At 48.6% G+C, this 13781-nt stretch overlaps 1 protein-coding gene across 1 annotated transcript in view; it reads right to left on the reverse strand.

Moving 5' to 3' along the window:
• Nucleotides 1–4256, reverse strand: part of HS6ST2 (heparan sulfate 6-O-sulfotransferase 2) — a 130575-nt gene extending 126319 nt beyond the window's left edge. The window contains exon 1 of the mRNA XM_035541757.2: nt 3633–4256. Within this exon, the coding sequence (XP_035397650.1) occupies nt 3633–4144 (512 nt within the window). The 5' untranslated portion in view covers nt 4145–4256. The remainder of the gene's footprint in view (nt 1–3632) is intronic.
• Between the last annotated feature and the right edge of the window lie 9525 nt (nt 4257–13781).

Raw genomic sequence — 13781 nt, forward strand, 5'->3', positions numbered from 1 at the left:
GTGCCGTTGGATTTATTGCTATAGACAAGTTTGGTAGATACCTCCCATAATAATTAGCCAGAGCTGAGTGAAATCTGTTGTGTGATGCTCTCACGCACAGTTACTTTGGATGCTGCTTCAGTTTGGCGTGCCAAAAGCTTTGAGGCTTCCACAATCAATCAAGTGACCCAAGTCAGTCACTCCTGACTAGGAAAAGGCACATTTCTCCTTTCTCACCACTGATGCCAAGCGGCCGAGACAACCCACTCCTTTCTGCCACCACCATCAGCCCACTCCACCAACCTCCCAGGCAGCAAATCCAGAGAGCCCAAAGCATCAGCCCCGCCTGTACGTTCCCCCTTCCCTCTCCCAAGATTTCCGGAGGCTGCAGTGCTGCTGCTCCGTTCCCATCCCCATCAGCTGAAGGCAAAGCCAGCTGCAGGGAGAGGCAGCCAGGAGGACGAGGAAGAGGTGAACAGCCTTCAGCACTGATGGAACAGGCGGCAAGCAGGAAGGAGGCCGACAGAATACGCACCCTGATGGGAGAGGGGAGGAAAAAAAAAATCCCTTTCCCCCCACACACAGACTTATGTTCCTCTATGGCAAGGAAGGCCTGAAGGAAAAAAAGGGAGCTCTGTTTATCTACTTACTTCATATTAAGCAGCGCAGGCACCACTAAAAAGAAAAGCAAATTTGGGGAATCTACATGCTTAGAGACAGGAAAGCATCATTGTGTTAAATCCAAAATAAAAACCTATCACAAACAGCCACCCTGAGTACTTCTACCCCAGAGCAGCAACGTGCCCTTCAACCCTGCAGTTCCTAAAGAAAACACAAGCAGACTACTGATGAGAGAAGAGCAGAGGCTGAAGAAGGAATGCGCCAGCCAACTAGATTCCTCATGGGCACAGCCCCAAGGCTGATCCCATCGCATCATACCATGGTGATGCTCGGGTACCTGGTGCTGAGCCACAGAGATCCCAGACTGGGCATCTTCTGGACTTCCTAAACAAAGGCTCAACTTTTAAACAAATGCAGAGGCTCCTAGGGAATGGTCCAGCTAATCACCAATCTAACCAGCCTCAAGAGAAGTAGACTCCCCATGCTCCTCATCACAAACCTCCACGCAAAGTAATCACGCATAAATGCAAGCTAAGACGTTTGCTGGAACAACCACCTCTCACCTGGCTATTCCCAAACAAGGCTAGGCAGCCCAGATGTGGTAACTACAGACTGCGTTATAAAGCTACCAAGTCATTCAAACCACCCTTAGAGCAGGTGCCCATTTTTTAATCACCTTGACTATAAACACAGGAATTCCCATCCTTGCCTAGCCAAGCTTCACGTGAGGAAGCTGTGGTCCTCTGCTCCTGACTGAACCCCGTTCCCTGCCCTGACGATGGACCCCAGCCAGGCCTTGCACCCCCTCCTTCCTCCTCCAAGCTGCGCCCTTCACTCAGGACTCAAGCAGAGAGGGATTTTTCCCTTCCCTCCCTGCCAGTACCATTCAGGCTTCCCCCAATGACCACAGCACAGGAACAGCCAGGCTGGCCCTGCTCAGAGCCCCAGCCAGCCAGCACGGCTCCTCTGCCCAGACACCCTCATCCCACACCTACCACTACTCTGAAAGAAGCCATTATCTGCCCAGAAAGTGCTTAGATGACTGTCTGTTACTGGCACTCGGAATAGGTGCTACTTAACTAGTTGTCAACCGAATGTTGCTAAATCGAGAATGCAAAATAAAATTAATCACGAGACGTTACAATGTGTAGGAAGACTTGAAGGGACCATTGTTCGTTTCAGAACGTCTCCTGCTGTATTTTAAACATCTAGAAGTTGCAGTCCAAATAATCGCTTGTCAAAACATTATTTGGGAGAACAACTGTAGCTACTAAGCAACCTGCGTAATTAGGTTATTAAAAATGCAACATGATTTCAAAGCAGGCTTTTATAGGGTAGACCTACACCTAACACAAAACCATCACAGCTGCATTTTCATCCTTTTCAGCTTCCATCCCAAGTCACAAGGCCTCAGGACCTCTCTACGTCGGTTGTGATGACACACACGGCATTGCTGGACGAGGAACCGTCGCTGTGAGCTCCTGGGAAGGTACATGCAACAGTTCTGTTTTGACTCAGAAAAGCATGTTTGGTAATCCAAAAAGGGGGGGCGGGGGGGGGGGGGGGGAGTGGGGGTAAATCAGCCAAAGCCAAAAGCCACAAACAACTCAGCTCTCCAAGCCTGGCATTTCCTTCTGCCTAAGGTGGCTGGCCGAGGATGAGGACAGGACGAGGACATTTTTCCAGAGGGCAGGACTAACCCTGAGCACAGAGGGGACCCTGCGCCTCTGGGCAGCGAAAGGACTCCGTGCCCCACAGCTACAACTCTGCAGACCAGGCCCATCTCTAGGGGGAGAGAAAGAAAGATCACTTGAAGATGTTTAGCGAAAGAGACGTCACGTTACGCGTTTCCATTTCTGCCGGCAAACAATGCATTTACATGACAGGTAAAATAAACTACACAGCCTGGGAAACTGGGAAGATAATGTGCCCAGAGGGCAAAGAATTAGTTCCTGATGTTTGCAAATGGAGTGCCACAAAAAAGAGACAATTAAATTTTAAGGCAGTAGGGAAAACAAAAGAGCGAGAATCACAATAGCTAAGCCTCATGAAGAGCTTCATCTAGGCTACAGGAAGATAATGACGCTAACCATTTTTCTACTAGATGGCAGTGTGGTGTCACGCTATATAAAAAGAATTCTATAAAGAAATCGCACTCTATTTCAACTGAATCTGTGCTTAGACTTGACTTCAGACAGCATGATATATAACAGTACCCTCATTGTAAGGGGACCTGCCATTAATCTAACAGCGCAAGAGGAGTGATACCCCAGTTTCTAATTTCCCAGCAAAGCAATGCGAAAAGACACTGAAACCCCGAGCCGTTCCGCTGCACGGTGTGGCTGCACGCACAGCCGCGGACAAGCTCCGAGGTGGGTTACAACCGAAGGTGTGCTGCCACCGCACCGCCCTGGGAGCGCACGGGAAGGAGGCCCTCGCCGCTCGGAGAACCAGCCAGCCGGGCTCTGGAAACGCAGCGGCAGCCTTTAGGCAACCAGACAGCTACGGTCAGGTTAGGTCAGCAACTTCTACGGGAAGCGCAGGGACGAAGAAAAGCAGCGCCGCTAAAATCCAAAAAGGCAAGCCCAAAATAAAGGGGATAGGGCTGGAGGACAACGGCAATACTTGCGGGCGATATTCAGTCCTAGGAATAACCTTTAACTCGCAAGGCTGCCGTTCGCGCAACCTAAACTTCAGCCCTAACGGCACACAGCGGCTCCCAGTTCCTCCTAACACCAGCATTTCTCTCTGGGCACCAGGCTCAGCACGCTGAGGCTGAAAAGCCCCGGGGCACAGGGGCTGCTCAAGGGACTCGGGGAGCCCCGGGGCAGCCGGGCCGGGGCCGGGGCCGGGCAGCACCGTGCGAGGGGCTCGCAGCTTCGGCCGGCCGCCGGCGGCCCGCGGAGACCTTTAGGACGGCGGCAGCCCGCGGGCCATCCCTTACAGGCGGCCGGCTCGCAGCACGGAGGGGCGGGAGGCTTCGTTCGCCCCCGCCGAGGCCCCGGGAGGAGGGGTGCGTGGGCTCGGCTCACCTGGAGGGCCGGAGCCGCACCTCCTTCTTGCTGTCCACCACGGAGGGCACGCAGTTGGTGAGCTCGGTCCAGTCGGCGTGCAGCCCGCAGCTCCAGCCGGTGGAGAAGCGGGAGAAGAGCCAGGTCTCCCGCTTACCGGGCCGGTGGCAGGTGCACTTCTTCTGCCCGGCGCGGCACTCGCACGGCTGCTCCAGCTGGATGTTGCGGACCAGGTGGCGGCCGAAGGTGGTGCCGCCGGTCTTCTGGATGTGCAGGAAGACGATCAGGTCGTCCCCCTTGATGTTGAAGTCCACCCGCCGCAGCAGGTCGCCGGCGGAGAAATTGAAGCGCGGCACGAAGCGAGCCGGCGTCTCGTCCTCCGCCCGGTACGGGTCGGCGGCGGCGGCGGGGCTGAGGGCGCGGAGCCGCAGGAGCTGGCACTCGGTGCCGGGGCACACGTACTGCAGCACGATCACCGCGAACAGGAAGAGCATCACCAGCGCCAGCAGCACCTTGTGCGACCGGTCCTCCATCGTCGCCGGACGCGCCGCACATCGCCGCCGCTCGCTCACAGCCGCCGCCGCTCGCTCACAGCCGCCGCCGCCTCGGGGGGCAGCCCCGGCCGCGCTCCGCCGCCATCGCCCCTCCGCCGCCGCCGCCGCCACCGGCCCTTCCCGGCAGCCCCCGCGCCGCCTCCGTTCCCCCCCCCCCCTCCCGACTCCCGGCACGGCTCCGCCCCGGGCTCGGCTCCGCCCCGGGCCCGGGCACGCGCTGCCGCCGCCTCAGCGGGGGTCTGGCAGCGCCGCCACGGAGCGCGGTGCCCCGGCGGGCGAGGGGCGGCTGCACCGCTGCCCCGGGCCCTGCCGCCTTGCCCGGGGTCCTGCCCGCCGGTTCGGGTGCCGGGGCAGCGGTTGCTCGACGCCCCGGGTGGCTGCAGGCGATCCGGTGGCAACTACGCGTTCTGAAAATAAACACGAGGGCTCCGCGGGCTTGTGGCGGGCCGACATCCCGTGTACATCCATGTGCAGCCGGTGCCCAGCCCTCCTGCACCCGCCGGGTCGCCTCTCAGGCCTGGCGGCCCGGTTCGCACCCCGACGCCTTGCGCCCAGCTCTCCCTCTCCTGTTGCTTCTGCCGCCCCCGTCCCTGTCAGCCAAGAGCTGAATTTTCTAATACGCACAGCAGCCAGCACAGGAAATAATTTGATGCTGCTCTCCCAGACCTTCATCCATCATCAAAAGAAGAAAAAGAAATGGCCTGCCTCCTTTCTCCTCCTCTCAAAGGGCTCCTGCAGTCCACTTTAAGTAATTTCACCGGCTACGTGTGGTGTTCGGAGGGGATGTCTTTATGGTTTTTATCCTTGAGCAACCTATCCTGCCTTTCCTATTTTTTTTTCCAGTTGTCTCAACTATTTTTGAAAACATTTACACTCACAATAATAGGCAATTTTATCACAAAGATTCTAGGCATGAGAACTACTGAGTTAATTTGCTTCTGTTTATATCTGTCTCTCCAAAATGAATGGATTGCACCATTTAATGAAAATGCTGTGTTCTGAAATTCGAGCTTTAAAATTATAAAGATGTTGCTGTGCTTTATATCCATCAGTCTCTCCCAGTCATTTATTTAAAAAAAAAATACATTTGCCTCCAGCTTTATTTATTTTACATTACAAAATAACAAAGATGTGTGCTGGGTTAAAACTGCTCCTGAATGCTAATACGTGAGAATTAAAAGGAGGGAATAATGATGGCCTAATGTCTACACTAAATTAATATATACTATAAAAGATATGATGCATACTGGGTTGGTGTTCCCAGCAGAGCCATTATTCTGGAATGGGCTAAACAAACAATGATCATCCTTTCACTGATGAGTGATGGTCTCCAGTCTGCTGCCTCCTCACCCACGGTATGCAAATGATGCTCCCTAGCTTTGATCCAGGGGCACAAAACATTAGCTTAGGCACTACAGAAGTGAAATTCACCCCGAATGAGATAAAAGTCTGCGGTCCCCCGTGGGTAATGCGCTCCCTGGTCAGGCAGGGGCATGCTTCTGCTGGTACAAAGCAAGGAGCTGCTTTAAAAAAGGAGTTGAAGGGACAAAGACAGTATGAAAGCAGGGTCCAGCCAAGCTGGTGCAGGATCTCATCTTGAGCTGACCCCTGTTTACCTGTGGAAACTTTCTGAAAGGCAGGTGCTTGTATGTAGAGGCACCAGGTATTTGCCCAGAGACAGATGAGTACAAAGCCTTCTGCCTCAAGCCCTAGATTGATGGTTGCAGCTTTTGGAAACTCTTGTTAACTTTTCATGTGGGACAGATTATCACATCCCTGTCGCTTTTTTAAAGACCTTCACAGCATCTGAATTTCACTTCCGCTTTTGGTTGACAAATGGTGACCGCTTAACCCTAGCAAAGAGAAAAGACCCATCAGCTCTGCGGTAAGCAGGCTGCCAGAGTGCAAACCAGAGCTTTATTAGGCATTAACACCTCTAGCTCATAGGAAGGATCACGGTTTCCCGTCCCCCAGCATCAGCCGCACTGCAGAGGCCCGGGCAGGGCCTGCAGGCAGCTCTGAGCCCTGCGGGCAGAGGGGCAGGACTGGGATGGGGACACCCCGACTGCTGGGGAACCCGCAGCTGCCTCCCGTGTCGTGAAAATAGCATATGTATTCCAGCCACAAACCCACCTGCCACCAACCCGACAGCTACTGCTTTCTCTCAGAGAATGGTCTCTCTCAGCTGGAGCAGCTGATGGCTAAATGGGTTTGTGGTGAGTGCATTCAAAACCTCTCTTTCCGAAGTGGGTCCTCAAAGTGATGGGGCACATGCTCCAGCCTTGTCCTCCACTAACCCAGAAGGAGCTGTCCCCATCCTGCTTCCACAAGATTTGTAGAAACAGGTAGATTTTCTTGGCTGTCGAGGCTGGGTGAAATTGGATACCAGGGTCAAAAGATGTTAGTGGGGTCAGCTAGGCAGCATGAACACACCACCCTGTTTCCTGAGGAAACAAGGTTTAGAAAGAGTAGAAAGGCACAGAGCAATGAGATCTTCTGCAGGCAGGGCACTGGCATCACATGGGAGGAGAAGCAGAGACAAGAGCAAGGAAATGCCGAGGAAAGAACCAAAGGAATGCAATCATGGGAGCTGGATAGAAACTTCGCCAGTGCCTCACAGAATAAGGCCCTTATCTAGAAAAAAGGTATGCAAATAAGTAAAGGCACCGAGCAGCAGGGTGATGAGTAAAACTAATTAGAAAATGAGGCTTGATTATTCATGGACTTGACATATCAGAGAGCAGCTAATCAAAGGAATAATACAAGTTTGCATATTCTTTGTAACGTGGGCATCAAAGCCCTCAAAGCCTCTCTTCTTGTCACTATGGCATCGCCACTGCTCATTCCTAAAACCAAGCACACTCGATGAGAGCATAACGTCTCACTCTGGATAACGCGATGCATCTAGGAGAGCTTGGAGTGTCCAAAAGCATGTCTTTTCTTTCCAGCTATTGAACTCATCTAGCAGTTACCTCTCCCTATAGATCTTACCTTCACAAATACAAACATTGCTCTAAGCTCTTTGGATATATGGGAAACTTGACAGCCTTTAAAGGCTGGAGCCAAAGGCCTAGAAACAAGAGACCTACATGAAATTGGAAGATAATCCTTTACAGTTTCATTTTGCTTCTGACTGACTATTAAATAAACTTTGTAGAAATCACGCTTGGGACAATGGGCTTGGTAGGAGGTACGTGCATAGTATTTGCTGCGTGCATGAAGCTTTCAGAAGTATCTCTTTCCCAACACATGGCCTCAGAAACCATCCATCCGGGCTGCTCATTTCCATGTACCAGCAATTGGAGCAGGCCAAAAGGCAGGCTGCCTTTCAAGTTTTGAGGTATAAGCAGATTTTCAGTTTTACACACAGGACTTAGTCTTGTGAAAGATTTCATAGGAGGACCTGATGAGGGGCTGGACATGTACCAAGCTTCTGGGCAGCAGTCAGACGCTGAATGAATGATACCATCTCATCACCACTGATTCTTATCCCAGCATGAAATTGGCTGAGAAACTGCTGAAACATCTAGTTCCCTTTTGATGAGGACAGCCTGGGACAACTCCAGGGAACAGGATCCATGGGGATGAAAGGATTCTTTCAAGTATGCCTCTGAATCAGTGGGAAAAGTGAGAAGTTGGGACGGCTGCACTACTACTCCTGCCACTGTTTGCTTGTCTGAATAATTACAGTGATGGGTATATTAATTCCATCTGGCATCAGAGCCAAAGAGCAACCAGGCATTGAAAGAGATTACTGGTAGAGGTGTGTGAAGCACCCTCTTCAGAGGTGCTTATGAGCAGATTAGCAGGCATTAGAAAGGGTGTGAGCCAGCAAAGCACAGGGCTGCAGACCATATGGCCCAAGCGACATTTTGTGCCCTCTCCCAGGAACATATTGGGGCTGCTCTGCAATGGCAGTTTTGCAAAACACTCCTCCTTTCAAATATCCCCCGCCCCTTCATTCATTCTCAGCATGGACTTGTGTGCCGGCACAGGGCTGCGAGGGGATGGACTGAAAACTGCACACACAAACCATGAGGTCCCCACCATCTAGTGGGTAATATAAACCTGGTGGCTCTGACCTACTTCATATCAAAACCTGCAGCATTTGCCCAGTTAAGGTAGCTAAGAGTCTAACTCAGATAATGTGGAGTGGTCTTCAGCAGCAGTTTCACACTGGAGAGAAAAGCTATAAAGAACTCACAATATTTGTTGCATCTTTCTAAAACCAAGAGGGAAATCATTTTGTGTGGCTCTGAAAGGAGCAGTGGGAAAAGGGACAATATCACCGAATATTATTTCAATAGACAGTCCTGTGTGGAGTAAATACAGTGGGATTTAGTCCAAAGGCATTCAAGAAATCTAAACAGTGTATGAAATCCGTCCTTCACAGTGAAAAATATACCAATTAATTACATTGGCTTTGAAAACGATTTAGTTAAAGCAGTACCACCCTTTTGCCTGGACACTCTTCAATCTAAGAGTAGTTAATATCGATTTAACTTAATTTAGAGTCATTCTGTGTACAGATTGCACCTAAGATGCAGGATAAATATTTGCTTCTTGAAACTGATGCTGAATTCAGGCACCACAGTCTTGGGGGATTAACCTGCATGAGAGGGGATCACATGCAAAAGCAAAAAATCACAGGAAGGTCTTGAATTTCCACAGATGGGTTCTTGCAGTTACCTAATTTGCAAAATGAATGAAAAAAATAAATGAATGCAAAGTAAAAAGAATCCTGAACATAATCAAATTTAAAAAAAAAAAAAAAAAGGAAGCTTCGGGGCCAGCTTCCTACACGGAGCCTCCCAAGCAGCAGCACTGACGCATCTTCAGGGAGCAATCTCATAGTCCAGTGAAACAAAGAAATGCTCATTTCACAGTGAGGTTTTGCAAAAGCAGATTTACCAGGGATAGCAAATAAATAATTCACAATTTATGAAGATGTGAAAATAAATTTTCTTTCTTTTATTTCAAAGCTAGTGCTGCAAGTTGCAAGAGTGTGTACAGCAAACATTCCCCTCTAAATAAAAATGAGGGACAAGGCAAGACTTCCACTTTCCAGATATGTAAAAGTATTCCTAAAAAAAAAAAAAAAAAAAAAAAAGAAAGGAAAGAAAAGAAAAAAAAAGGTCACCTTTCTCTCTGTCTTTCTCCTCTGCCATCACAAATCCACAAGGAAACAGAATATTCATGCCATATTACACTGAAACTTCTGGAATAAAATAAAAATCAGTATTTAAAATCTGGATGTTACCACACAGATTTCAGCAGGCAAACCCCAGCTGGACTGTACGTAAATACAGAATATTGAGCACAACACCGTCTTGTTGCTTCCTGATAATGTTTAGGGTTCACAGTATTACAACACTTTGCAATAACTCAAAGGAAAAAAACAAACAAACAAAAAAACAGGAAGCTTGAATTTATTCCTCCTGACCCCAAATTCTAGCCAGTTGGGTCAGATGGTCCCAGGGCCATGTTTTACTAGGGCTGGTCTGCTGGTCAGCCTGTGGTTGCATTACCAGAGGCACAGGACACTCTTTGAATCCCGGCTTTGTGGGAGACATGCTTGCTGCCAGTCCTGCATGTGCGGTAGCTGCCACTTCTCCAGATTAAAATAGTAGCAGCTATTTTAATCTGCTGTTGGAATATAGCTGAAGAAATTCCTTGCAATGACTTTCTTCTCTTCCTAGCTGACTGAGCAGCATGGCAGGGAGGGCACATGCAGTTAGCAACCCCTGGCCAGGTCCGTCCTTGCCCTGGACAAGAGAGTTGTATTTTGAGGAGCTGCTAGAGATGGTACCCACTCTGTGCTGCAGTCACCCCTCTGGCCAGTGAGCAGTGCAGACTGCCCCCTTCTCTGTCTGAGCCTCCTGCTCAGCATTTTGAGGTAGGTTTGGGATGCTGCAGGCCCCCAGGAGGGGTGGCTGGGGACCAGCAGCAGCCCCACCACAGCCCTAGCTTCCCCTCTTCCCCCTGGTGCCAACCTGAGCTATTTGTGTCCTCCAGGCTGGGGGGTTGCACAATCAAGCATTTGCCACGTGGTTTGTAAAATCTTAGCAAGAAGGCTTAAATAAGAGGAGCTAACAGATGACTTCTTCCTTGTCTTGGACCTTTGTTAACTGCTAATTGATCTAATCGGGAAATAACTGGACAGAGGAGAGAGGGTTAATGCTTTTGTTCCTGCTCAGCCGTGGGTGGCAGGGTCTGCTGATGTTGCGTATGCACCATGCTATACACAGATGCTGCATTGCAGTACATTACAGTAACATGAATTACCTGTGCAAGGAAATGGTGAAGACAGCAACTATTTTATTGCATAGGACTGATTCCATTCCTTCTCCTGCCCATCTTCCCCTGTTAGGGATAAGTGACATGTAACATGCTGTGCACTAAGGGGTGTATGACAGCACCTCTCAGCATCAAAATTCAGCACATCTCCTACAAGGAAATGCATCCTCCAGCTTCACAGAACTTTTATGAACCTGACTAGGTCCCAGACTATATTTTTATATAGCAGTGGTAAATTCTTGTAGTTGTTTGTGTCTGAAAATACTTGGGAACAAATTGATACACTTCTGTATACTCTTCCAGACTACCTGATTGATGACTGTTCATATTCTTAGCAGACTGATCTTGGACAGCTTCAGACTCGGGGTCTCAGTCCCTATCTAGCAAAAATCTCTTGGCTGAGGAGACTCGCCACTGACTGTTGGACCAGCTCCACGCACTTACGTGAGCTGAGGAGTTCCGGGAGCTCCCTCAAACTCTGAATTTTCAAAAGCTGATGATATGACCCTGGAAAAATTAATCTGCCAAAGAGCTGGGACTGCCAATTGGAGGCTGTGACACTAAACAGAACACTGTAACAAACAGAAGAAAAATAACTTATTGAAAATATTATTTTCTTTCATGCAAAGAATCAAACTTTAAATGATCCCATCTGTCACTTTCATCTGCACCCTGTTCCATTGGCTGGATTTTGCTCATTAAGATAAATTTCAAGCCAGCAGATCATTTTTACCTTCAGGGCTTTGCTGAAATATAGTGTTTGGGACTTCCTCCCCTCCTCCATTTTTGACAGACATGACAGAGGAATACACATATTTCTCTTATGCTGCTTTGCAGTTGCATGGAATGGCTTTGACCTTCCAAAAGCGAAAACACCACATTCAAATTCCTCCTCCTTTCCCCCATGGGATGAGGAGCTGGCCAAACCCCTCCAATAAAAGTTTCCCATTCGACCTTGTATCATAAAACCCTCTTTTCTTTATTACTCCCTCTCCTCAAAGCTTCCCCAGCAAGCCTCCAACCCTTTAAAAACTTGCGCTGGAGAGCTTCTATGTTGTGCAAATGGTTCAAATGCCTTTGTTTCTTCCCTGAAAAGACATAAAAGAGATTTGTTGGATTCCTTACCTCATAACCAAACACAACTATATACCGTGCACTTTGCATGTTACAGCTCCCCATGCTTTCCGCCCGAATGACTTATTTTACTGTAAGTGTAATTAAGCATTGGAATGGTTTCATGAGGGATGGAATAAATCATCCGCCACTTAAAGTCTTTAAATCAAGACTGGGTGTTTTCAGTGGGGTCCTGCTCCATGTCTGGAGCACACAGAGGCTCTCGCAGTGCATTTTCCTAACTGTATTTAATCACACGGTCATGGTCAGCCCGGGTATTGAGGAATTAGGGGATGGGCGGGATGGCCTTTGTCATGCAGGATGTAGGATTAGTTGGACTTAATGGTCTGTTTTGGCCTTTAAATCTATGAATAGAGAAAAGGAAAAAGAAAAACAACAAAAAAAAAAGAACAAAAGTCTCTATTATAGCCAGCATGTTTCTCCCTTCTGAACGCAGAGCCAGAGGGACTGCAGGCAGCTGGGCTTACAAATAAGTGCTGGAGAAAACCAAGGCACCCCCGTGCCCAGGCCTCTGCACCGAGCCCAGGCAGCCTCATGCAGCCATACCCAAACCTGCTGGGATTTGCTGAGGTCTTACAGAAAACATGAGGCCATGCACAAAGCTCAATTGACTTTCACTTTGTTTCCCTCCCCCTTGATATCATTTATGTGTTTCAGAACTGTAAGTCTAATGCTTTTTCTATTCCTAAATTAAGCTAATTAAAATTTTAATCTGGTAGACAATATCTTATAGCATAATTAGAATAGAGCTTATAGTGCAGTAGTTTGGTTGGTACCAATCCTTTTTACTTCAAATTGTGTTTCGTTAATTGAACGGAGCTTAGATAGGTGCTTGTAAGGTAATAAGCTAACTATCTGTTTTTAACGAATAACTTCATTTTCCCAAGCAACTGTACCTGCTCTGACCCCACGTGCTTTACACCAGAACAGTTTTCCCTTAGCAAAGCATAGGTGATTACACCCATTACAACCTGGGCATTTCGGGGACTGAGTGCACCCCTCGTATGCACCACTGCAGACTGACTCTGTAGCAAACACTAATGATCCTCTTTGGTGAATGACAAACACAAACTCTGCCCACTGACTGGATGATAATATCTTCTTAACCGTGGGTTATTGTATAATTAATTACTCCCAGAGCTTTTTTAAGTCCCAAAGAATCTTTCTATAGACTAGACTGACATTACTCTGCCATACATTTTAAAGAGATTACTGTTAATTAATTAAACTCATCTGCATACCTAAAACTCAGCTAAACCCTCTACTGTGCCATCTGCTGTCATTTCAGACATGTAGGACTTTCAAACTCCCATAGAAATATAAACAGATTAATGATCTCTACTCAGATATAAAACAATTTCAAAAATAAAATGCCTCCCTACACTTGCAGCAGTGCCCTGCATGGAGAGGGTGTCGGGAGCTGCCCAGGGCATGGCGAGAGTCCTTCTCATGGGCTGTGATCCCACTGGGAGAGAATTTCCCGCTGGGGCTATCGATCTGGTGCTTTCCAAAGACACTAAATTCCCTGAAAGTGTAAATAAAACATTAAACCACAATTTATCTACTCCTGGGACTAAGGCACCCAAAACGGTTAACATAAATCACTTGGAACATTTATGATCTACTGACAGGTTTCCCTCCTAAAATTGGAGCCCAACACATGTAAATCTTCACAAACGCTCCTCCAGAGCAGAGCCATGCAGCAGCAGAGCCGACACAAAGGGCTGGGCTGACATCCTTCCGTAGCCCACACTGTGCACGTGGGGCACAAGCGATGCTTGTTGGAAGCGGAGTACCACCCCTAGCCTTTTCACCCTGCGTGGTGTCACCATCCCTGGACACAGCCACCAAATCTGCACAGGAACCTGCACAATGTCTGAGACCAACAGGGCCGACAGATGAGCTAAGGGCTCTTGTGGCTACCAGGACACAAACAGTGAATAGCGATGCTAGTAATGAGCCTGGCCTTCCAGTTGGCCAAGACACACTAGCTGGAGAACTTTTTGTCAGTAAACAATTTACAGAAAAAAAAAAAAAAGTAGCTTTTTGTCAAGAACAGTTCCACGCAACAAGAATCCCTTGGATAAGAATTGCCATTCCCCCCCCCCCCCCCCAATGAAAACAAACTAATTCAAGCATAAAAATTCTTGGTTTTCTACAAAAACATACATGAAAACTTACAAGA

Source organism: Cygnus atratus, chromosome 13 (genome assembly GCF_013377495.2).
Source record: "Cygnus atratus isolate AKBS03 ecotype Queensland, Australia chromosome 13, CAtr_DNAZoo_HiC_assembly, whole genome shotgun sequence".
Lineage (NCBI taxonomy): Eukaryota > Metazoa > Chordata > Aves > Anseriformes > Anatidae > Cygnus > Cygnus atratus.